Source organism: Rissa tridactyla, chromosome 5 (assembly GCF_028500815.1).
Source record: "Rissa tridactyla isolate bRisTri1 chromosome 5, bRisTri1.patW.cur.20221130, whole genome shotgun sequence".
In the NCBI taxonomy this organism is placed as follows: Eukaryota; Metazoa; Chordata; class Aves; order Charadriiformes; family Laridae; genus Rissa; species Rissa tridactyla.
This window is the reverse complement of record NC_071470.1, coordinates 16,923,435-16,949,263: the sequence shown is the minus strand read 5'-3', so window position 1 is coordinate 16,949,263 and position 25,829 is coordinate 16,923,435. Positions and strand designations below refer to the sequence as shown.

General features: G+C 41.8%; 2 protein-coding genes across 9 annotated transcripts in view; one reads left to right on the top strand and one right to left on the bottom strand.

Annotated features, from left to right (window-relative positions):
- RELL1 (RELT like 1) overlaps positions 1 to 2,829 on the bottom strand; it is a 76,034-nt gene extending 73,205 nt beyond the window's left edge. Inside the window, exons 1-2 of one of the 2 annotated variants that reach the window (XM_054204361.1) lie at positions 2,691 to 2,829; positions 1,584 to 1,763 (exon numbers count right to left, since the gene is read on the bottom strand). The gene's annotated coding sequence lies outside the window, so the exon portion shown is untranslated. The remainder of the gene's footprint in view (positions 1 to 1,583; positions 1,764 to 2,690) is intronic. The other variant, XM_054204363.1, reaches the window with a different exon arrangement.
- TBC1D1 (TBC1 domain family member 1) overlaps positions 2,736 to 25,829 on the top strand; it is a 115,582-nt gene continuing 92,488 nt past the window's right edge. For 2 of the 7 annotated variants that reach the window (XM_054204358.1, XM_054204356.1), the window contains exons 1-2: positions 3,169 to 3,304; positions 10,716 to 11,231. In XM_054204358.1, the coding sequence (XP_054060333.1) occupies positions 10,815 to 11,231 (417 nt within the window). In that variant the 5' untranslated portion in view covers positions 3,169 to 3,304; positions 10,716 to 10,814. Of the gene's footprint in view, positions 2,759 to 3,167; positions 3,305 to 3,455; positions 3,483 to 3,749; positions 4,107 to 10,715; positions 11,232 to 25,829 lie in introns of those variants that run through there. The other 5 variants (XM_054204354.1, XM_054204352.1, XM_054204357.1 and 2 more) reach the window with 5 other exon arrangements.

Sequence of the window (25,829 nt, the reverse complement as noted above, 5' to 3'; positions counted from 1 at the left end):
AATAGCAATAGAAAGTCATCGTTATGGGTAATCTAGAGGGAAAAGCGCAGAGGCTTATAACGCAACTGAAGCACAATGCATTCAAATTTATAATCCAGAATGTTACTGCTCAACTGCTGCCCAACTGTGGAGCAACTTGAGCTCTGAAAGCATCTTGGGTGGAAACTTAAAACTTCCTGTTTGCCTTGTAGTACTTCAAAGAGCGAATCCACAGTCACAGCAGCCCCAAGTTCTGCCTTCAGCCATGCCTAGGCACATTCAGCCTAAATTTGTACTAATTTACAAGCCTACCCCAGCTGGAATCAAGTGAGTAGATGCTTCTCCTCCTTAGCCTATGAGAGAGGCTTAAACTGCTGTTCTTTTATAGGTCATGTTTGCAGGATGTGGAAAGCCCAGGCTGATTTTCCTTCTCAGTCTGAAGAAGTTAATGTGATGGTAGTTTTAGTTAATAGGCTACCATAAAGAAAAATTAGCATGTGAAGGGAAAAAGAATAGAGATATACTGTTTCAGAAAATCAGATGTTATTGGGAAGTCTGGTGCTCAGGGCTTTCACCTGAATACAGGGATTGCAGTCCCTGGAATACATGGATGGGTTTACTTTTTAGGGACTGGAACATACGACCCCCATTCTGGTTTTCTTCTTGTTTCCACAAGTGAAACCTATTTTTCCCCCCTACATAAGCAACAGTTTCATCAGGAAGCAGAGAGAAGGAATGTTGTCCAGGGTGGCCGGGAGGCTGATGTGTAGGAAACTTTAATGGGAGGCAGGCTGAATGCTCTCAGGCCGAGTAGAAAAAAAAATGGTCTTCCTGCATCTTGGATAAACAGGCATCAAAGAGTTGACCTTTTTGTTCTTCAAATAAAGCACCTAAATACTTAACTTCAGGAAAGTGTGGATGTCGAATCATGAGAATGGGGGGAACACATCTTGCAGACCCGATAGGTGCTAAAACCAGAAAGAGAAGGTGATTTTATGCAGAATCCCATCTTCTGCATTTCCATATCACCTTATGTAGCTCATGAGTTACATAACATTAAAATATCCTCCTACTGCAAGGACAGACCATAAAGAACAATTGCGGCTTTACCACATGCCTATTCAGAAGCACTGGATTAAACAGATAATGAGTAGTGTTCCTGAATAGTTTTTCAAGGTGTTTAAGTCAGGTTATAAACACTTCAGGGTTTGTTTTGTCTCCTATTAACTGTAAGGAAATATTTTATGTCTACTTGAGTGAAAAAAGAGGACTTTTTTCAACATTAGAGAAAATCAAACTATTAAACCAATATAAGTGTAGTTCTTAACCAAGGCATTTCACTTTGCTTATAAAATTTTGTATCAGAACACAAGTAATTTGACAAAAACTCTGCTCAGCAAAGAATTAAAATACATGAGCCAGAGAAAACAGGAAAAAAAAAAACAAAACAGAGGGCCCCATGAACGAGTTCAAGCACAGCCCAACTTCTTTGGGCTATCAAAGAGGAGAAGGAAGAAAGGATCTGTATTTGTGATGCTCTAGTATTGACTTCTGTTGTTCCAGGATTTTCCAAGCAGCAAGAAATAGTCTGGTAGGATCCTTACCTGTTTCATTACCACCTTTTGAAAGGCAACAGTGAGGCAGTAAAAAAAGTCTTCCTAAAATCATTGGTTGGTAATCTGGGAATGCACGAGCCTTGGCTGAAGTGATGGATCTGTCTGGAGTCTGCAGCTCACCGTCTTCTGTAAGGTGATTACTAGAGGCATGCAGTGCTCCACAGCAGGCTTAAAATGAGCAAAAGGACACACTTGTCTCAGATACCGAGGTTGGCAGGTGATGACTGGAGTAAGAGCATTGTCCTCAGCAGCGATGGTTTAAAGACTTGGACTGTTTTATATAATAGCAATATTATATAAAATATAATTATTTCATACTTATAACTAAGTCAGGCACAGTTTGCAGAGAGGTGGCATTCCTGTTCCCAAGGAATGCAAAGGATATCACTGAAAACCCGAGGCACTCATATTCTCATGTCTAGAGGGGAAGCAGCAAACCATGAACCAAGTACAGATTGGGAACAAGTGCTGAGGGAACTGCCGCTTTCATACTTTGTTTCTCATGTCAATGATCCTATAAAAGAACACCTAGCAAGAAAAAGCCATGTTAGATACAACCACCTTACACTTTGTGAGTAGGGGATGTGCTTACATACTAAAATGTGACTTGTTTTTCATAGTCTGCGGCAACATTGTGTTTGCATTTGACAGCTTTCTCTGTCAACATTCAACTGTTTCCCACATAGCATAGCACAGTGCCACAGCAGCACAACAGTTTTCCTTGAGAAAACTCTGATTTCTACCAATGTGCACAGACTTAAATCAGTGGCCTAAGTGCCAAGAAGACTCAAAATTAATTGAGTGCAAAAGCGGTTTGCAGGGTGCCTTGATCATCTGGAAAGAGCACTTGCAGAGGAGTGTAATTAAGTCTCCGGATCCATTCATTCCTTATCCTCTCTGGCAACTGAAAGACCAACTAGTGCCAACTCTTACAGTGTTTATTTATATATATATATAGGTGATTTGGAGCAGAAGGCCAGCCCGCAGAAGGCTGGCCCAGACCCGCGGGGAGGCTCGTGGACTTCCAGACTCCAGCTGCCGGGCGAGTGACAGTTTTGTGAGGAAAATTCCCTCGGGAAGCGGTTCCCGCCTTACCTCGCAACCTCCCCCGCGGCTCACGACGGCGAGGCGGCAACCTACACGTTTCCAGCGGTAGACGACAGGTTGTGACAGGTTGTGACAGACACACGGGGCGGCGCCGCCGGAGGGGCCCTCTGTCGCGACATGGGCGCCCGCCTGTCACCGGCTGCCCGCCGCCTCTGGCGGCCGCCTGTCCCTCTCCGCCCGCGCCGGGCCGGGGACCCGCTGCCTGTTGCTATTTTCGCCGGCTGCGGCGGGAGGAGGGAGGCGGCGAACGGCAGCCGCGGGGTGCGCGGCCCGGCCTCCCCCCTCCCGGGCCGCCGGGCAGGTAGGGGCGGTGCGGTCAGCCCGACGTGGGGCGGCCCCGTCCCGAACGGGGCGGCCGGCAACAGGAGGCGGCCGGCAACAGGAGGCGGCCGGCAACAGGAGGCGGCCGGCAGCCCCCCCTCGCCCGGCCGGGGCCCGGAGGCGCTGGTGTGGCCTCCCCTCCCCCGTCCCGGCGTCCGTTAGAGGCTCCCTGCCCCGCTCCCCTCAGCGGGAGGCGGGCGGGCGGCGCCTGACAGCCCGCGGCCGCTGCTCGCCGAAGGCACTTCCTTGCAGCAGGCGCAGCCGGCGGCGGCGAGGCGACGGTAAGCGGCGGCCCCTCAGCCCCCGGCCCCAGCTCCGGGCCTGGCGGGTCGCGGCGGGGGGGGGGGGATGCCGTGCCCCCGCTGAGGGGAGGGGGGCGGCGCTGAGCTGCCTTTTGGAGGGAGGGAAGGAAGGAGGGAGGAAGGGCGGTTTTAGCTGTGAGGAAGTGGAAGGGTTGAGGTGAGAAACGAGGCGCCCCGCCGCGGAGGGCCGCCCCCGGGTTCTGAGGCGGCACAAGCCGGGAGGGGACGGGGCTGTGGGGCTGGGGGACGGTCCGGGCCCGCGGCCTGGGGCGGACGAGCTGCCGCCGCCTGCCTTCTGCCCGCCGTCCCGATCGCCCCGTCGGTCGCTGAGGGAGCCCCCGGTGAAGTCGCAGCGCTTGCTCCGGGGGCGGTATTTCGGCGGGACGGGACGGGGCCGGTGGGGCGCTTCTTGGCTGGCAGGGTGCTGGGAGAGAGGGATCCCCGTCGGAATAACCGAAATACCTGCTCGGATTTAAGCCGAGGTTGACGCGATGTGCCGCGGGCTGCTCTCAGTGCTTTTCCTCACTCTTGCCGGCACCTTCCGCATCCATCACTGCGAAATCGCTCGGTGTGACTCCTCCCAGAACCTCCTTAAGAGCAACACAGACCCCCTTCCCATCGGGGCAAAACAGCCCTTTCCTACAGCACCACACTTGCTTAAGTTCAAACTTAAAATCCCCCCCTGTCCCTCCCCAAAAACCGGCGCAGTATTTCTATGTCCCTTTAAATTCGCGTACTAAACTAACAAGGGAACGATCTCTTGAAGCCGCCTTCATGAGAGGTATGGGACAAATGTGGTTATTTATAGTGCGGTTTGAAAAGATTGAGACCTTTGTATGCTGTGTTTGGGAGAGAGGCTAATATGGCTGTAGGGACCTTTCCTAGTGCAGATGGTGGGATTTGTGCCTGCCGCTAAGCCCAGAGATTGAATGGAATATTGTGGGTCAAAATTAATAAAAATATACATCTCCTGAATGGCAAATACCCCTGAGCTGATGGATATGATTACACTTCTAACGCTTGTAAGTGCCAAAATAGAAATTCGTCACAGCTTGTTTTATAGAAATGCTGAAAGTAATAGGTAATATGCAAAAGTAGAAATGCCTGCAGGTGAGAAAAATGACAGGCTGGAAGGAACGTGGAACACGTTCAATGATACATGGATGACTTGACACTTTTTTCACTTTATAATTTTGTTAACTGAGAAGTTGGATCCAAGTATTTTGGCTGTGGATATGCAATTGAATAAAAATGTAATTTACCTAGCAAGCTTTCTTTTACAAAGATTTTTCAGTGCATTGCAGTGGTAGAACAGCCCAATATTTTGTTCAGGTCCATTATGAGGCTGGCTCGGAAATATCCAAGTTCTAGCCTCAATCATCAGCATGTTAATTTCTGTGGTTTCTATTAAGGAAATAGCAACAGGTGTCAAGGGCAGGAACAGTGAGCTATTTTCTTCATTTGCTATTACCATTTTTCTGGAATATTTTTATTAACATTTTTTTAACCTATTTGAGGAGTGATATAAACACTGTCTGTATCAGTAAATATTTTAGGTGTGATTATTACCACAAAACCAAATTATTTGCTCAGAGTACATGGTGGAACATTATTCAGGGCCATGTCTGAAGCTGCTGACGGCATTGAAAATAGTCTTTTAAAAGTGAGAATTTAATGCATGTATATGAAAAAAAAAATGGAAATTAAAAATAATTTCTGAGGCAAATTGACTTCTGGACTTGCACATGCTGTTGCCCACAGCAAACCATAGGTCCAGAAAGAAACAGCAGATAGTAAGTAGCTATGAGATAAAGGTCATGTCGTGATTCCAAGTGCCAGTTTGTTAAATTAGAACTATTTGAAAACTGAGAACAACCTGTGGTATGGTATCTAAACAATCTTATTTAGCTATAGAAAACAAGTAAAAATGTTGTTTGAAGCCTCAAGAAAAAAGATTAAGCTTGCAACTAACTGCCCCATAGAACGATCTAATGGATGCTGTGTTGTGATACCAGAGTCATTTCATCCATGTTGAAGGAGACATAAAAGGACCTCTTCTCAGCCATGACCATATCGTGACATACCTAATATGTATTCTCATTTGTGTTTTTCTATATAACCTGCTAGGTGGATAGAGAAATCTCTCAGCATGAGTGAAGACAATGTAAATCTCAGTCAAGGATCAGACAGAGAGGGAGAGGAGTGGTATTTAGTTCTGGCTTGTGTTCCAGAGCTCTGGCTGCAGGCCAGGGCTCCTCATAATCCTTTAGTATGATATTTCTGCTAAAATAATCAGTGGTGAAGTGCAGTCCGTACCAGTGCCTCTGGTTCCGTTTGTCAGCAGGGTTCAGCACTAATGCTGTGCAGAGAAGAGCTGGACAAATTTATGCTCTTTAAGACCAGCTGTTTTTCACAAGACCTTGCTATATGGTTCAAAGTTTTGCTTGGCTTCTTGGAGGGGAGAAAGAAAACCAACTTACATAAAAAAACTGCTGTTGTGTCAGCAGCCTGTTGTGGATGGAGTAACTCCACAGCTGTCTCTCAGATGAATGGCAAAGGTTGAGGAAACTGGGGTCTTTCTGTTCAACAGCTCACAGGTCAAACTCCTCATTTAATTATTGATGTGTGGAAGCTCTGACTGTTCCCTTGCTTGAAGCATCTTCTGAACTTGTCAGTTCTGCTGTGGGTCCCAGCACTCTTAATTGCTGCCAAATCAGGGGAAGAGCTGGAGGAGAGTGGAGGATTGCTTAAGTCAATAGTTATATGTGTTCTGAAAAGAGTGAAGTTTTTGGATGCATGTCTGTATTGAATTTAGTCCATTCCAGAAGAAACAACAGAAGAAGGATAACTCTTTAACTCTTCATCACTGTTGTAGTTTCTGCTTTTTTTTTTTAATTATTTATTTATATGTGTTCTTTTGGTTTAGAGCAATCTCTCTCCTTTCTTTGCCTTTTTTTTCTGGTTTACTTTAAGTCCATCCCAAATCTGCCTTGTTTTCCCCTAGCTGCCAAAACCTGATTTCCAGTGCCCCATCCCCCTGGGTTCATAACACAGTCTGTTCTCTGTACCCCACAAGATTCTCCTTCCTAACCTCAAAGCTGACCTGGCCCCATCCATCAGAATGACACCCAGAGCCTGTACCTTGTCCTCATGATAAACTGCTCTCTTGAGAGAAGGTGAGTTTTGAGCTGTCCTGCATGATGCGCAGCTGCTTAGACACGTACCTTCATGCAGGGAGAATCTGAGGTTCAGAATGGCAGAAGTACTGATCTTTGTAGCTGTCCCTTTCAGGCTGTCCTGCCATCACTCTGACTTCTCTCTGAAGGCGTCCCTTTTAGTTTCTGGTTGCATAAAAAGATGAGAATGCAACTTCGTTTGGGAGAACAAGAGCCTGATACATGTGTATGTTTTTTTAAAACACAGTATCAGCTTTTGCTAGAACAGGACTAGTGTTGCATGCTTTCTAAGCCTCCTCCCAGCATGTGAGAAGTGGCTGAGTTGATCACAGTGAAGCAGAAGTTGAAGACAAAGAGCACACATATGTTCCCATGTGTGTCTTTCGCATTAGTGAGTCCGTATGGCATCTCCTAGTATAGAAGGTGGGGTTAGATTTATTAGTGTGGTTTGTGTAAATATCCTATGTGCTACAGTTTGCCTGGCTGCTTTTATGCTGACGGAGAAAATGCAGCTAAATCAAAGCAGGTTAAACAGTGGCAATGTTAAGATACAGTTTGGAGAATATTAACATTTCTCAGACTGCAGCAGAGCTGTTAGCTGAGGAGTGCCACTCCAGCTCTTCTCAGCTCTGAGGGCAAGGGCAACAGAGATGCTTCAGAAGAGGCTGATGGAGGGGAGGAAGAGGAGTTCTCCCAGTTACGTCCATGAGCACTGGAAGAACAACGGGCAGTGTTCAGCCCGTGTGTGGAGCAAAGCCTGGCAGGCTGCTCCCAGCCTGGGTTAATGGAGCTGAATCGTTCTTAGAGCTGTCAAGGGAAGATCAAAGTTTAGGTGGAAGGAAACAAGTGGGCTGTTTTATTTTTAGACCTTTTCTATTCTTTCTTGGATAAAAGGTAAAACAAGCATTTGCTCTGAAGAAGTTGTTTGTGAGTTAATGAGTCAGACGCTTTGGGAGGAAGAGGAAGCTTGTTCAAGCTTACTGTACTAATGCAGATGGTAAACCAGTACAGTGCCTGCAGAACCAAGTTTCGGAGTGGATGAACTGAGTGGTGGCAACCAGAGATGGGTGAAGGTGCCAAAATTCCGAGTGGTGGAGTCAGGGCAGACAGAGACAGGCTTGGAGCACGGACACTCTTTGATCATAACGTGTGCTTAATTTTATGGCTAGGAATAGGCCTGTTGAGATGAACAGAACTATTTTTAGGTCTATATTAAGCATGTACGTAAATGCTTCATGGTCTTGAAGTAAAACTTAGTCCTTGGTGTAAACTTAAAGGACATTAGTGCCAGCAGCATGAAACTGGTATAATTTCTGGTGGAATTTGTGTGTAAATTAGGATACGAATGACAGGAGGAGGAAGGAAAGAAAGACTAGCTGGAAAAGGGAGATGAAACATGCAGAACAGTAACGTACAGAACGATACAGATTAGATAAGGAGACCTGATGCTGCTAAATTTGTGGATCTGAGAAACCGCACTTTTAGCCCCTCTTAACATTAGGAAAAAAACCCTAGCATTCTGACTTCTAGTTAACTGTTTTGATTTAGTATTAACTGTTTTTCTTTAGAAATAACAAATGCAGATATTGGACTATTTGTGCTGTTGACTTTGCAAGGTGTTTATTTTGTTAAAAAGAGATGAATGCCAAGAAGTTTTGCATTTATATTAAATACATTCTTTTTTTCAAGTACTGTTCAGTCCTTAGAGTAAGCATACAAAATGATGTGTTATACTGTGATATTTATTCCTGTTAGAGGCTGCAGTGCCTTGTAGGTCTGGGGCAAAAGAGTAGATGGTGGTAATCCAAATGAAACTTGTCCTCCTTGAAAACTTGATTTAAATGAGGATGACTTTATTGTATTTTTACATGCATTTTACTTAATTGCATTTTTTTAAAAAGAGTTCTGAGAGAACACAATTGAGAAATATGGTTACAAAAAGTATGTATGTGGCTAATAGGTCATCATCCATGCAGTATCTCAGTTCTCCTGTTTTCAACTAAGAACGGAGTTTCCTTAGGCTTTCTTATCCTGAGATTATTATGTATGCCACTAAATGACGACAATGCTAAAAGCTAAAAACTCAATTTTTATGTGTTTCAGACTACACACCATTGTGGTTATAAACGGATCCAACCCTCCCTGCAGTTGCTGAACTATTTTTCCTTGTTACAGTTAAGGAGAAAAAAATTGTAGGAGTTTGCCAAAGAAGAGACCATTTTGATTGCTGACAGATGCAAAACTATAATGATATCATGTTTAGCAGTCTGTGTTGATAAGGTGGAAAAATGCTTCCTGAAGCTGCTATCTGATACAATATAATGCATTTATGTTCATCAAAAAGATGGTTGTTTTCTTGCTTGTTTGTGAAATAAAAAAATGATTGAAAAGAAGTTGTAGTATAATTGAAATGAGGAATGCAAATTTTGGGTTTTCGTGGCCCTTTTTCCGACATATCCCATGGACAGACACACACAGAGGTTTATAAAAAAGCTTTTAAAAAAAATTATTCTACACATCTAGAATGCTACTTATGATGATTTCTTCAAATAGTGTCTTTAAAACCTGCACTATTGGATTCTCTTGCTAAATTGGGCATCCTTGGAACTGGTAATATTGCTACAGAGTTCATTTGTCAAAAGATGCAAAAGTTCCAAAAATGTAAATGTACCAAAACACGTGGTTTATGCGGTTCTCTTGTTTTTATAGTTTGCCAGTTACTGCAGAAACATTTTTCCCCACTCAGATATGTGCAAATTGGTTGCATTTTAAACCCTTGTTTAGTTCAAAATGAATTTCCATCTTGAAATTTTTTTTAAAGCTTTTTTTTTTTAAATCCTAAAACTTCCTTTCATTTTCACAAAGTGAAGCACTGTTAGAAACTCAGTTTGAAAATATTTTTACAAGGACAAATAAAGGACAAAGTTTAATGAAAACTCATGAGAAAAACACTGCTATTTTTGATCATCTTTGTAGATGAATAAAGACAAGAAATACTGTTGCAACAGTAAACAGATGCCATTTATTAAATACTTGTTCAAATATAATGAAAAATGTTTTTAAGGAGTTCTTGGGACTGCTCATGTTGTTTTTAATAGGTCTTTTCATGGGAAACTCTCAGAAGGCTGAGGGTAAACTAGTGTCATGGTATTTAAACATGGGCAATTATAGGCCTGTCAGCTTCTCATCAGTCTCGCACAAAATAGTGTAACAGCTGAAACCATATTCAATTAATGAGGAGTTAAAACATGGTAGTATAACAAATGCCAAGCTGTGTGTTTTCATAGGCTATATTTTGCAAAACTAAATTGGTAGATAAATGCAATTATTGGATTTTGTTACTAAAACTACTAATATATAATAACAGTGGTGATAGTAGATGGTGGGTATAACAGGCTTATAACAGGGTTGTGTGTAACTTGGTTCCATTTGGTATTTTAAGAAATGAAAACGATACAATATCAATGTGGCAAACATTAAGTATTCCTGGCTGGCTGACAGGTCTTAAAATGCAGTCATAAATTGTGAATCATCATCTGTTTTTTAGTGAGAAGCTGTAAGGATTGCTGCTCATCTCTGCTATCTGACAGGTTTATCAGCAATCACTCAGTCAACTGCTGCTAGCTTTTTCAGATGACAACGATTTCTGGGGTGTTATTTAATGAAAAATTCTGATTGGTAACAGCCCATGATCACTTGGCAAACTATACCCAAGGAAACAACTCTGTGTTAGTAGACAAATTCAAAATCATCTACCTATGAACAAGAAAGATGACCTTTTTTTGTTTGTTTTTTTCAAATGTGAAGGTGCCTCAGCAAGTGCTGACTTCATGTGTTGTGAAGGTCAGAATAGCTCAGCTGAGTTATTTCTGTGGTAATAGCATTGAAATAGGCCTGTGTTCCACATGCACCTGCTCATGAAACAGACTAGAAAGAATGTGCATTTTTGAGTTTAGTTACTCATGAGATGGTTTAGCAAGGGTTGTAAAGCAACTTTTAAATCAGGACTGATGTTTTTCCAAGTAATGTATTTAGTACTATTGTGTTTGTTGGACCTGAAATAGTAAGGCCCAATGTACAGGGAACACGCTAGGTAGGTCACAGTAGATGATCTCTGTATCTCTTCTGATGTTAAGCTATTAAATATTTGTGTTACTGACAGTTCATTTTTAATAGGGTTCCAGCACTTACATAACTATTTCTTTTCCTTTCAGAACTCTTCTCTTCCTTAATCAAAGGAACCGTTCAGATACCATCATTCCATGGAACTGAAATATTGGTGAATTAGTCCAAGTTCCCTTAAGGACTGTAAAATGGAGCCAATAACATTCAAAGTTAAAAAGTATCAAACACCTAGTGATTTCTCAGCAAGTTTCAGTCTCCAGCTCATTGGTTCCCTGCCAGTGCATTCTCTAACCACCATGTCAATGCTGCCTTGGATTGTGGCAGAGATCCGGACACTCAGTGCAAAGTCTTCCAAAGAAGAACCTAACACCAGCCAAATACGACTTTATGTTTCACCAGTGAGTTTGCGATGTGAACCAGACACAGGGAAACTCCAGCAGTGGGATCCTTTGATTTGTTCAAGTTTGTTTGAATACAAGCCACAGCATGTCCACAAACTGATTCACAACAGCCATGATCCAAGCTACTTTGCTTGTCTGATAAAGGATGGAGCAGCAAATCAGCGAAGTATCTGCTACGTATTTAAAGCTGATGATCAGACAAAAGTAAGTAAAAACAAAACAAAACAAAACAACAACCAAAGCAAGCAGCCCTCAGAATCATACTGCAGAATTTGTTCTTCTACTATCATGTGTTTTGTAGAGTATGATGTAAATGTGGAAGAGTTGATGCTTCTGCTTTTGAAATGGAGTTTTGTGCTGTTTGAAACTTTTCATTACAGTGTAAGATCTGAAGTTTGTATTTACAATTAGAGACTGGATCTCACTACAACTTACCAACACTTGATGTTAACGGTTGAGTTGAATTTGAACTGTTCAGTATGTGAAGTGAAAGGCGTGTAAATCTCCTACGGGATCAGAGTCTGAATTTCATTGGCTTAAAAAACACTTTAGTTTGGGATATGGGGTGAAATCTTGGCCCTCAAGTCAGTGAGAGTTTTTCTGTTGATGTCACTAGGGCTAGGATTTCACTGTTGAGTCACTGTGAACTTTATCTAATCCTACGGCCAGACTTCTCAAATTTCTATTTTCCTGAGTTGAGACCTATGTGACTGGGAAATAGAGATACCTCCTTTCTCAGAAGAAGGAGGGGGTAAGGCGGAGCCTCCATATGTAGCATATCTCCAACCACAAGACACTGTGGAAACCTCTTCCAAGCTCTGTGATCCACAGAGCCCGACATGTGATATCGGAGAATGGGAGAGAGGTGACAGCGCAGCACTTGCAACTCTGTGACATGCAGGCTTGCTGCTGCATGGGAGGCAGGGTGTGAGGAACTGGGGTGTGAGGGTGGCGTGAGGCAGGAACTGGGATGTGGGCGTCTCACACTGTGGCTGAGATCTGGCTCAGTCTGCATTTCCTAGCAGCAAGTTGTGTCCTTGCTGAAAAGGTGGAAGCATTAAAAATAGTCAATCTCTTCTTTTGTTTGAAAGTAACGTGAGACAATAACTCTCACAAATGAGTAAGGTGAGTAGGATTTGACACAAAGCTATTGTGATTGACTGGGGACAAAACAGTGACATGTCCTTCAACTCTTGAGTGTAAACTCTAGTTACAGTGCTGGAAAACAGCATCTTGCTATGTGCTGCTTGCTTTGACTCATAGGACATGTCCTGCTGAAGCACCTTGGAGTTATTATGTGAATATACACCGCATGTAGGATTTATGCCAACCTGCCCAATAAATAGAAAAACATTGTACAGTTCCAAATCCATGGTCTCAAGCTTAGAGCTCAAAACATATGGAAACAGTTTTACTCAAATACCCCCCAGATAAAAAGCCAGTTCCGGTAAATTAGAAGGCAAATATGTTGTAAATCATAAGCATTCAAGTGAGTAATCCTGTCAAGTTAAAATGTAGAAATTTGTATACGTAAGGGAGAAGAAGTAAGGAATAGATGTTTTAGGAGCTGGCATTGAATAGAAGGTGGTAAATGCAGTTTGCTTATGCACTTACTTGTGTGGCTTGTGATTTTACAGGATTATGGTTAGTATACAACACTGATCACCTCCAGTACATTTTCTTTTGCAACAAAAGATTGAAGTATTTTTTCCTCATGTTTGATCAAATTCCTAGACATGTTTGAAATGAAAGAGAACAAAATAAGTCTCTAGTTAAATTTGCAGCTGTGTCTACTTGTTTTTGGAGACAATGCCCAGAATTTCTGGCTGCCTATTTCACAGGTTCACACAGCTATCTGTCCTTTCAAAAATCGCCCTCCACCTCAAAAGGAAATGGAATTCTTGTCTCTTAACTTGCTTTGATTGCAAGGGTTGTTTCTCTTGACTTTTTTGCAAGCTAGGTTCCTAATTAGGAGGTAGACATCTAATCAGCATTTGTGGACCTATGTTTTAACAAAAGGATAATGGAAATGCCAAGTGTTCTTATCTTCTAAATTGAAGCCCTGCCTGTTTTAGTGAAATTCAGTGTGATTGCTGATTAATCCACCTTTTAAGTAAGTCCCTGATGCTTTATAGGGTGTCATTACTCATGGTATGGATATTGTCATACAATGCCTTGTAGCTAATTGGTGTGTGTGTTACCTGTTTTGCAGACATCCAGCTTGAAAGCATACAAGTGTACTGTTTGCTTTTGGTACAGACTGAAGGAACTGTTTGTTAAAAACAAGTTGGGATGAAGAATTTAGCACTATGCTGCTGCAGCTTATGTTCCACTTTAGAAGAAATTAATTTTAGACTTCTAGAATCATAGAATCATTTAGGTTGGAAAAGACCTTTAAGATCACCGAGTACAACTGTTAACCTAGCACTGCCAAGTTTACCACTAAACCATGCCCCTTAGCACCACGTCTACCCATCTTTTAAATACCTCCAAGGATGGTGACTCCACCACTTCCCTGGGCAGCCTGTTCCAATGCTTAATAACCCTTTCAGTGAAGAAGTTTTTTCTAATATCCATCCTAAACCTCCCCTGACACAACTTGAGGCCGTTTCCTCTTGTCCTATTGCCTGTCACTTGGGAGAAGAGACTGACACCCACCTGGCTACACCCTCCTTTCAGGGAGCTGTAGAGAGCGATAAGGTCTCCCCTCAGCCTCCTTTTCTTGAGGCTGAACACCCCCGGCTCCCTCAGCCGCTCCTCATAAGACTTGTGCTCCAAAGGCCTCACCACCTTCATTGCCCTTCTCTGGACATGTTCCAGCACCAAAATGTCTTTCCTGTAGTGAGGGGCCCAAAACTGGACACAGCATTCACAGTGGGGCCTCACCAGTGCCGAGTACAGGCGGACAATCACTGCCCCAGTCCTGCTGGCCATGCTATTCCTGATACAGACCAGGATGCTGTTGGCCTTCTTGGCCACCTGGGCACACTGCTGTCTCATATTCAGCCAGCAGTCTACCAGCACCCTCAGGTGCTTTTCTGCCAGGCAGCTCTCCAGCCGCTGTCCTGGTCTGGGGTGGAGCAGAGCCAACTTTCTGTTCAATGGTTTTGCTTCTTGGCTAAGCCTCTTCTAACTCTCTGAAACTGACGGCATGTTGTGCAGAAAACTGCTCATTCTCAGAGTGATAGGACCTATGTTTATAGCTAATGCAGGAGAGTGGAGAGAGGCTCTTGCTTATATTTGTGTCTGTGGCAATGAGGGACAGCTGACTCAGTTGTTTACCCCATGGAGGGGTCGCACCTGCGGGGAGGAGTGGACAGGACAGGTGACCCAAACTGACCAATAGGATGTTCCATCCCATCTGCCATGCTCAGTATAAAAGCTGAGGGAGCAGAAGGTGAGTTTTCTTCTTCAGTGGCTGATGTGTGAGGAGGACTCTCTCTGTTTATCTGCGTTTGACTCCAATCTGTGTGTTCCTGAATCTAGATCTGGGATCCAGTTCCCATCCATTGCTGAGTCCAGCCTGGAACTTCCCCAGTGTCTGCTAGTGATGTCTTCCTGGGAACTTAATATGGTTTTGTATATACGTTATCTGTTTCATTATTTCCTTTTTATTTTATTATTAATATATTATTAAAGTAGTTTAGTTCCTTATAAACTCATAAATCTCTATCTCTCTCCTTTCTCTCCTTGGAGTGAGAGGTGGTGGGAGAGCATCTGTCATCTTGTTATTGGCCAATCCAGCCTAAACCACAACAGCCACTCTTCCCCAAGCCTGTAGCGTTACATGGGGTTATTGTGACCCAAGTGCAGGACCTGGCACTTGGCCTTGTTGAACTTCATACTGTTGGCCTCAGCCCACCCATCCAGCCTGGCCAGATCCCTCCGTAGAGCCTTCCTACCCTCAAGCAGGTCAACACTCCCACCCAACTTGGCATTGTCTGCAAACCTATTGAGGGTGCACTCAATCCCCTCGTCCAGATCATTGATAAAGATATTAAATAAAACTGACCCCAATACCAAGCCCTAGGGAACACCACTTGTGACTGACCACCAACTGGATTTAGCTCCATTCACCAACTCTCTCTGGGCCCAGCCTTCCAGCCAGTTTTTCCCCCAGTGAAGCATACACCCATCTAAGCCATGAGCAGCCAGTTTCTCCAGAAGAATACTCTGGGAAATGGTGTCAAAGGCTTTACTAAAATCTAGGTAGGGAACATCCATAGCCTTTCCCTCATCCACTAAGTGGGTCACCTTATCATAGAAGGAGATCAAGTTGGTCAAACTGGACCTTTGCAGCCTGTGTGACTCAGCAGACTTCTGTGCTGTCACTCTTGCTCCTCAGGACTTTTTCTTTTGATTTACTTCAGCCCTGTAAATGAGACACAGTAGTCCAGATAGGTTTACTCACAGAATTTATGTGTTCATAACACCTCTCCAAACTTTTGTGATAATTGTACTTCATCTATTTTTATTTGGAAAAAAAACACAACAACCATGATTACTAATTACAATAATATTGTAAACTGCAAGAGCCAAAGTTCTTTGTATCTGCCTAGATAAATCTGTAGTAAGGCTATATTCAACAAAGACTTCTCAGATTAGGTCGGGTCTGACTGAGGATTTGAAGTAAAACGTACCTTGTTGCTTTGCAAATAAGTTCTGAATACATCCCGACCTCAGGATAAGTAGAATAAAAGAGGGCAGAAGGATATCTGTGGGACAAGTAGCCTAGGAAGATTAGTACGTTAAGACGAAAGCAGGTGAGTAGAAGGCTAAACAGGAGGAGAAGGACAAGAAATTTGAACTTCATGCGGACAGAGGGAATAGCAGTGGAGGTGGTAGAAAGTGCGGAAAACCAGGAATGGTTAGGCTTATTAGCACCAGCATTGCAGATAGACTGCAGTCCATTAACTGTAGTTGTACTCCTTCATATACACAAATTGAGAACATATACTTGATTAGTGAGGGATTATCTTACTGTTTAATATGAAAGCATTTTGTTAATGAGAGATGATTTTTTGCTGGATGATGTTTAGCTAAAATCTAGAATTGATGTGGGTTTGGCAACGCATGCAGTTTTTCCTGGATATGAATACAGGGCTGTTAGGTTCATTGTTGCTCCATTACCAATGTACCCACTTTAGAGGAAAAATCAGTAGATGGGTAATTAATAGTAAATAATGTCAGGATTCTTTGCAAGGAATTCCTTGTTCTGCTTCTCTTTAGAAGTGAAGGAAAAGGCAGTGCCCTATTGTGGTCTTTGTCTTCACTCTGTAGGACCTTGTATAATTATTTCCATTGCATCATCATGGCAGCATACAGCTCACTTTCCCTGCTGCTATAGCAGTAAGTAGGGAAGGAAGAAAGAAGCTTTCCTGGCAAACTGCTCCTTGGCACATTACTGGAAAACAAGCACGTGCATATAGATATTATTTCACTCCACTTAGTACTAAAAGGATGGGTTTACGCTGCCTAGGGGTAGCTTCCCTTAGGGATTAGATCTCCCTTTCTAAGCAGATCTGTCAGATATGGGATGTGGAACCTTCCTTCCTTCTTCGTATATAACCTCAGTAAGTTTCCACTAGTCATAGATGCTGGACTTTCTTATACCTTCACCCTCATTCTGATGGGGCCTCGTGATTGAGTAATTTCTGCCTGAGAGAGGCTGAAGTATTTATGCGTATTCTCTGTAGGTGCTTGGGAATGTAGCTTGATTCAATTATATTGCCTGCAGGGAGCTTATGAAGACTACTGATAGGTCATAGATAGAGATTATGCATGCTGTGTTGAGTAATGATCATGGAAGATGAGGAAAAATTAACTCTCCAGTAAATCTGTGCTTGTGGGATGCTAACTTCATCATAAGAATGCAGCTGTGTTGAACAGCTTGGCCAGAGTGAGCAGGCAGTGTAGGAGTGTGTGATGGCTTAAATGAAAACATACATGTTACCAGCCTACATATCTTCCCAGTGGCCTCTGGTCTGACATTTGCTTACGTTCTGCAGAAATGTGATGCTATTATCATCATTGTTGTTGTTGAAAACTATATACATTAAAAATTATTGGCATTTTTGTCCTACACTTCAGATGTGGTAGTCCGAAAGTGTTTGGAACTGTAGGTGAGGTGTGCCGCTTCCTTTATGAGCTCATTCTCCACAAACACAGCACCGCTGTCCTGTAGGACACCTTGCTTTAGTGCGTCATTCACTCTGAGGAATGAGAGAGATAATGAGAAGCTAATGGCATACTGTCACAAGAATATCCCTCTCCAGCAGATAAAATGTAGCTAAAACATTACAGAGAAAGAATAATTTGTGTTTAGAAAAGGAATTCCATGTGCCATTATGTTGATCTTTCTTTGGTGTATCAAATTATTTGTTTTACATAGGTATGTTTAATCTTATTTGATGGATGTTTTGGCTGGCAAATGGAATACTGGTCACTAGTTTATCTGATGATGCCCTGGGCTAACTTAGGTTTAAGGCAGGTTAAGGTTATACTGTCCTTTATTATACTTTTATATTTATTGTAAATGAAGAATAACAGTTTAAATAGTTTCACAGGAGTCTGAGTCAAAGAGGGCATTCATTACCTCAGCCTTTTCCATGTCCTGTGCTCTATTCAGCAGCAGGCCCACATTTTCTTTAGTCTTCCTGTTGTCATTTATGTAGCTATAGAAGCCCTTCTTGTTGTCTTTGACATCCCCTGCCAGGTTCAGCTCCAGGTGGGCTTTGGCTTTCCTAACCATGTCTCTGCATGCTCAGACAGTGTCTATATATTCCTCTCAGGTTACCTGTCCCTGCTTCCACCCTCTGTATTCTCCCTTTTTTTGTTTGAGTTTTGCTAGAAGCTCATCCATGCGGGCATTTTTACCTGACTTCCCGGTCATTTGGATGGACTGCTCTTGAGCTTGAAGGAGGTGGTCATTGAATAACAACCAGTTTTCTTAGACCCTCTTCCCTCCAGGGCCATTTCAAGGCCAAAATCTGCTCTTCTGAAGCGCAGGGTTGTGATCTTGCTTTTTGCCCTGTTTCTCAGGATCCTAAACTTCACAATCTCATGGTCACTGCAGCCAAGGCTGCCTTCGACCTTCATATCCCCAACAAGCCCTTCCATGTTGGTAAGTATGAGGTCCAGCAGAGTACCTATCCTCATCACCTCCTCTGTCACTTGTGTTAGCAAGTTGTCATCGATGCTTTCCAGGAACTTGCTGAATTGACTATGCCCTGCTGTGTTATTCTTCCAGCAGATACTTGGGTGGTTGAAGTGCCCCCCCACCATGGTCTGTAAAAGTGAGGCTACTTCTAGCTGTCTGTAGAGTGCCTCATTCTTCCTGGTCATAGGGTAAAATAAATTCCTGTATGCAGAATAAAGGTCAGCAGACAGCCCTGTCACCTTTTTTTAGAAAAGCAGATGCTCAGAATGCTTGAATGTTCCTCCTTTTTTCTTTCTGTGATGTGAACTGGAGGTTTAGAGGATTTGAGGGAGAGCCTAGAAACTTGAGCCTGATGTCTTGTAAGGAGAAATATTTCTGTGACATTATCAATGATCAATGCAGAACTAGAGTATGATGAAATGTAAAAAGTTCAGTTCAGGTTTTGAAAGGGTTAAGTTTAGTTCTTTTTTTTTTCTTCCCAAGAGTCTGGACACAAGTTGTCATAACAGCCTGTAATATATGCTTCTGTTTACCAGAACTGTTAATGCTCTAATGGCAAAACACTGGATAGAACTGTTTTTTTCTATTTTATAGAGAAATATTGCTTGTGATTTAAACAGGATCAGAGCTGCACAAGACATGCACAAGTCTGCTTGCTTCTTCTGAATCTTTGTTTTGTAGTCTTATAAATCAGGGACAGCTTTTGGCCCAGGAACGTTGCCATGAGGGTTGCAGTGTCCTTATGGTTGCAGCGGGCTGGGACACCTGCTGGAGACCCGAGCCTGCTCGTTGACTTTCCTTGTGCCAAATCTGCCCCCCAGCAGACATAGATAAGCCCCTTCTCTTTACACTGAGGAACTTTTTAAAATGTAGCACTTGCCCTGTTGAGCTGTTTGGTTACAACAGTGGTCTCGCCTTTTGTCAGAGGTCTTCATTTTTTTAGTCTACCAATTGCTTTAACAGTTACTATGTTTTTAAACAACCTTCACCTACTTTTATGAGTCACAATAGCTTATGCACTTAAGTAGATCATGCTGTATTACCTGGAATGCAGTACTCTCTGTTACATGTTGTTTGTGATCTGATTATGTGCTGGAGAAGCTGGTTTCAGATAATCAACACTTAGCTCTGTGAGGCTGCACAGAGCTGATGTTGCGAGTGAACTTCACATTATTCATCTATAAAAGGAATGGCAGAGGCCCAGTGAACTCTAAAGCAGTTGTTGTGAGGCTTAGATTCATTACTGAGGATTCTTACACAACTTGTTTTTACATTAGACTGTAAGATACAGCCTCACTAAGTGTTTCATTTTTAATAGCACCATTTCCCTTTCTTAACAGAATTCAGGCAAGATAATTTTAAAGATAGAGGTGATATTTTTCTACTGTATTTTACTGCTTGATGAGTCTAGGGAGATTAAAACATGGTTCTACTTTTGCAAAAAGCATAAAACACTGAAACAAAATGAGGTAACTGGACTTATTTCAGTGCAACTGAGAGCTTAATTTGTCTGTTTTCTGCCTCCTATTCATATGCACTTTGGGGTGCGTGGGATCTACATAACTGCAAACTGCTAGCACTGCTTTTTGGTTTAGGAAGTCTCTCCTGTCTCTCAAATGCTAACTGGAGGAATTAATGTAAAAAAAAGAAGTAAAAAAATCCAACAGACCAAATGAAAAATCAAATACATATTTGTGTACGTACCTAGTCTGGTATATAAAGTAGGTCAAAGTTTAGCTGTGTAAATCTTAGTGGAGTGTCCTATGTAGTGCAAACAGCCGGCTGTGCTTTGGACGCTCTCACAATTTATCAGACTTTATGCTTATCCTGAGCCTAGAGCTTAACTGTGACTACACCAGCTCTAGCCTGGGATCTGTTCAAAGGATTCATGTATGCGAACTCTTCTTTCAGGGGGCTTTAATGGCCAATGACCCTGTCCCTAGCAGCATTATCCCAAGCCTTTATGGGGCTCTAGTCAGACCCTAGAGTGACTCTGTGACATCCTGGCTCATTTAGGTGCTCCTGTGTTTGCCTTCATTTTATAAGAAATATTGTGTGATTTCCCTCAACCTCATGTATGATTGCCACACGGAGGAAGTCATTTGTGCAATACCAGTGCCATTTCTTGACTTAAAGTCAGAGATAATGCCTTACCAAGGAAGATGAAATTAATCACATGGTTTGTAAAAAAAGATGCCTATTCCCACTCTTACAGTGGCAGCAACATAAAAAAAATATATTTTCTTGTGATTTCTTCAATCTCCTGAATCATACAGAAATTTCTGCTACAGAATGACTAATAAGATCTCTTACTGTGACTTCAACATTATAGTATTCCCTATCAGATGACAATGTTAGGATATTTTTCAACTTTAATATTGAAAGTAGCTGTGTGTTACTTGTGCTGTCATGGGCACTTCATTTTAGAGCCAGAGTTCCTGCCAAGATTATTTATTCTTCCTTCACTTTTTCTGTTGGGGATTGTAGCAGAAATACAAAACAGTGGAACTGAGGCTTAGCAGATTTGTGATGGCTTCTCATCTGACTACTAACCATTCCTTTTGTCTTACAAGGTCTGATGCTTGTGGCCTGTGAAATCCAGTATAGGTGATTGGAGCCATAATATCCAAGCACCCTCCAGAGTTACAGTAGAGTTTCCTTCAGAAAATTCCTTTTCACATAGAGAAGAGCTTCCTTACGTATCTCCCAAAAGAAGCTCACTTTTAACATCTTAACCTAGTCTGAATCCAGCTTTTGGTGGCCTTGCAGTCTCGTGGTTGCTGACTTTCTCGTTATTATGCTGTGGTATCACTCAGTGAGGCAGTTCAAAGCAATTTAAGTATTCCAAAAGGAAAACTTATCAGTTTCAATTAAATTAGCATCCTAACCTGATCACAGAACTGTTTCATGAGCACCTACGTGAGAGTAAGGGAGAAGCAAGGCTACACTTCCTAGAGCAGAGAGAAGGCCGGACCTCAGATCCCTGATTCAGTCAGTTCTTAAATTGCCATGGGATTTTAGTTCAAATGTAATATCTGATTATTTAGTGAGGAGATCTAATATCTGTCCTCTGTCAAAAGAGGCAGTTCCGTTATTCTTTTCTCTTCTGTTCCATCCCTTGATGTACGTTCTCAGTGTTTTCCCTTGTGCTGGCATTGATGTTTTCCCAGCTTCATGTTAAGCTGCTCTAGGGGCTAAAGTAAAAAAATAAAATTGCATTCTGCTCCAAACCAACTCAGTGCACTTTGCTAGATCACCTTAGGTGTTTTGTCAAATTCCAAGGTGACAGAAATTTGGAAACTAAGGTGAGAACATAATGTACTTTGGGACAAATTTTTCTCGGTGCTTTCACAAGCAGATGGTGGAAGTAAAGTGCAGCACCAGAGGTACTCCAAAGGGACTGGGCTATGCGGCAGGGGATGTTGTTTCTTTGTGTGGTGACATAGATCCTAAAAGTAGGGCTATGAGGATGGAGGTGCACCGGGAGACTTGCAGGCTTACTTAGCCTTTGTACACAGAGCCACCTAGACAAAGTGTCACAGACTTTGAAGTCTGTCCTGACGCATTGTGTAAAGAGAAATCACTGCATACCTGCCCAGTGAGTCTAAAGATGGAGTAGCCTTGCTCTAAGAAGACATAAACAGCACAAGAACAGTCTGCATGCTGGTAAATATTTCTTACAGTCTTGTGTCTGTTCCTTTTATGGTATGGGAATGGAAGGCTTTTAGTACATTTACATGATTTACATCAAATTGTCTTAAAATTACTAGTGAACCTGCCCCTGAGGGTTTGAATGTGTTGTGAAATCCTGTCATGTGACAATTTCTTCATTTTTGTGGCTTCAGCCTCACTCTGGCACTAACTTTCTGGTACTCAAACGGTGCTCTATTTATTTCACTTTCTTAGCTGGAATAATTTCTTTCTGCTTTGCTGAGCAATACCCTCACCAAGAAATATGTTAACTCTGTCACCAACTTCCTAAACTTTGCAAGAGTTTGGTGATGCTGTACTCTTCAAATTTGATTGAAAAGCTTGAAGATAACTTAGTGTGGAAGATGAATGTGAAAATTTGAGAATTTGTTGAATCCACACAGTTCTCAAAGTACAATGTAGGTCTTCAGTTGAGAGGCTATGTTTATCCACACCCTACCCCAGCACTAAACATGTTAAGTTCTCCAGCTTCACAAGTGATAACAATAACAAAATTAGTATCAGCAAAGTTATTCAGCACAACTTACTGTAGTGTAGTAAAGTCTGCTTTCCGCAAAGGTGTTGGATGCAATACGCACAAAGTAAGTGAATGGGTCTCCTCGCTGCCTTGCAGCCTGGTTGGACCTACACCTTCAAACCAACTCACAGTCAGCAGAAAATTCCAGGCAAATAAAAAAGAAGTATGAGTTGCACCTGTGGAAAAGTTCTGGGTGAGAATGAGTGTAGAAACCCAGGATGCATATACAGAACTAAGAGTTCAGAAAATACTGATTTATAGCAACATTGAATATTAAGCCAAGTGTATGATACTACTCATAGGAATAATGAATTATAAAGGAACTCCAAAGTATTTGCTGCAGTTACCCACTGCTGTGGCTTGCTGAAGTTCATTTAAGACTAGAGGATGTTTGGAAGAATGCTGCCTTATTGACCTCCAAACACGAGTCAGAAAGTCTAATTTAGATTCAGTAGATGGGTTTTATTTTTCATTTAATTAATTTATGATCTTAAGGAATATAAAGTATGCACAGTTGTGATGTTTTTAAATTAATTTTGTGGGTACATGGTGCAGTGATAATTATACGCAATTTAAAGCCAGAAAGTATATTTTGGAGAGAAAAAAGAAAACCTGCTTTGAAAAAGAACAGTTTTTAGAAAAATCAGTCTTGCCTAATACAGTGTTACTTATTGTGGTGTACAGTACAATACCATATTGATGACAGTATAATTTAGTCAGTGAAAGAGAACATTCAAAGTGTGTACACTCTGTTTTTAAACAAGTGGGAAGATAGCTTTTTTCCAAATATATGAATAAACAAAGGCCATATCTGCCATGTAGGTTAGTACAATCTCTCCAGACAGACTCAAGAGTGGTTCTGTCAGGAATGAGATTGTAGGACTGTGTCTTACACCAGTGCTTTTTCTTCAGGACTAGTGAAAACAAAACCTTTCTATTTTCTCTGCTTCACAAGTTTCTGTGAAAAGCTTGGGCTTTAGCTCACTTGGAGCTACTTAAACATGGACATTCATGTTCAAGCAATTGTATTTTCATTTTTTCAGATTATAAAGTGGCCCTAATGGACAAATTCAAGGCATACACATTAAAATATGAAGATGCCAATTCATAAATTATGATACCGAGTAAATCACCTTCCTGGAATAGCTCCTTACTTTTCCATGCAATCAGCTTTTCATTTTGAGTTTTGCCTTCATTCGGCTGATATTTATGCTGTGCCCTCAAGGTCATCAGATGTGGACTCTTTGGCTGTAGTGAAGCAGAAAAGCAAAGCAGAGGAGGCATATATAACCGCTGTATTTACTTTAGCAGCACAATCTCCCATCTCGTTATATGTCAAAGTGAATAATGTTAACAAATCACTGTCGTAAAATCAGTGCTTTCCCTTGCCCGGTGTAGACACAGTTGTTCTATATTTCTGTTTTTTTACCCTCTCTGTGGACATCAAGTTATGGGAAGGGCTGTGGGAAATATTTTCTTAAAGAATGATTTGTGTGACTGGACAAATACAGGCTTAAATGGATATGCGTGTCTGCCCTAAAGGTTGATCATCGAGGATCTGATACAAGGATTGAGTGGATAATGCCAGTTTATACTTGGTTTGTCCTTTGTATGAAACTGCTGGTTGATGTGGACTTCTCCTTTCTTTCCCACCCTCCCCCCACTTTTCCCAGGGTGACAGTAATTGAGATCTATGCTGGTCATAAAAACAGCTTTGCTGCTGGTGATTCCTCTTGCATTGGGTTAAGTTTGATCTTTCTACATAACTGATTGAATGCTTTTCATTTGGAAGCTTCTTGTTTCAGGCTTTAAAAGAGCCCCCCAAAACTAGTTTCACACATGCAGAATGTACTTAAAAATTGTATTCTTAGTAATCATGATGTTCTGTGGCTTGTTGAGTTGCTTTGTTGCTTATATGCTGTGCTTCTAATCACAACATACAGAACTTTCACAGGAAGAGAGAATAAAAGATAAAATTCATAAATCTTTGAATTTGGGATTTCTGGAGGCCACATTCAGCACAAAGGTAAAAAACAGAGCTTGCAGCTAATATCTGGTAGTGTAGTTTACATCTAAACCTTTGGCTAACTGAAATGGAGATATTTCTTTAAGAGCCTAAAAATCAAATTGTACGTAAATCCTACTTCTGAGTCTTTGATGCTGAAAAGCTGTATGCACTTAAAGTTCAGACTAGTTCCATTGAAGACAATGGAAACACTTGCAATAACGATATTGAACATGCTTGTAGACGCTTGCTTGGTTAGCACCTATAATACCTAATATATTATTCTGCTTGGTTTTATCTTCATTTTTTTCCAGTGATAGTTATGTTGTTCATATAGGAAAAAATGGTTTCCAATTTCTGTAGTTAATGAATTTAGAAAAATTTTTGATGAAACAGAAGCACTTTTAAAAAAGAACAATGATAACTATAATGCATTAGCATATTCAGGGTGACCACCATAGTTGATTCAACACCACTATTAAGAAAATTGTCTGTCTTTGATTAAAAATGCAAATGGAAGTATGACATATGTCTAGAAAGCAATAATGTACTGAAGTCTTAAGAACAGCAAAGTGCCATTCATCACTTTTGATTCTCTGCTGAATACTAAAACCCCATTCTAATGTGCATGTGCAAGTACAAATAGCGTTGGTCCCTGTGGAGATCTCTAATTGGAACTGAACTTGGAGGCATTTCTAGAAGTTGTGTTAAGATGTCAGGATGCTTTAGTTTGACCTACAGTCCAGCAGCAATGAGACACTTTCATTTTCCTGGTTTAAGTGCATATTTCAAAATGCACAATAGTGGGTAATGATCTACCGGAACGAGGCACCCCGATTCCCAAAGCAGGACCAGGATTTCGGAGAGGAAGCAGTTGCTTCTGAGGAGCTCTGTGCGCTATTTCTGCTTCCACACTGCACTGTACAGCATGTTTGCCAGTAACATTTTCATACATAGTCAGGCCCTTAGAAAGTTTCTCTAATTGCAGGAAGTGAACTTCGTTGTTCTTAAAAGGGATTAGTCCCCGGAGTGCATAACTCCTTCCTCCCCTCCTCCCTTCACAACAGTTTGCAGATTCACCCTGGTTTAAGATGAGGTGTTTAAGTGCCACTTAGTGGCTGTCCAGAGCAAATGTAAGACACTGCGAAAGCTGTCACAGTTTACACCTCTCCTGCTGTTTCTTTCCACCAGCAGGGGAATTCCTCACCTTATTTTAGAGAGATTGAAAGCTTAATCTAAAACTGGTTGAAATCAATTAAAGGACCCTGGTGGGCTTTCGATAAGAATTTCAGTACTATCATTCCCATTTTTTCTTTTTTTTTTTTCCAAATTGTCCTTTTAAAGTTCTGTTTGGGTTCTTTTAGTGGGTTTTTTTGGCAATAAATGCCTGTAAAAGTATTGTAATGAGTT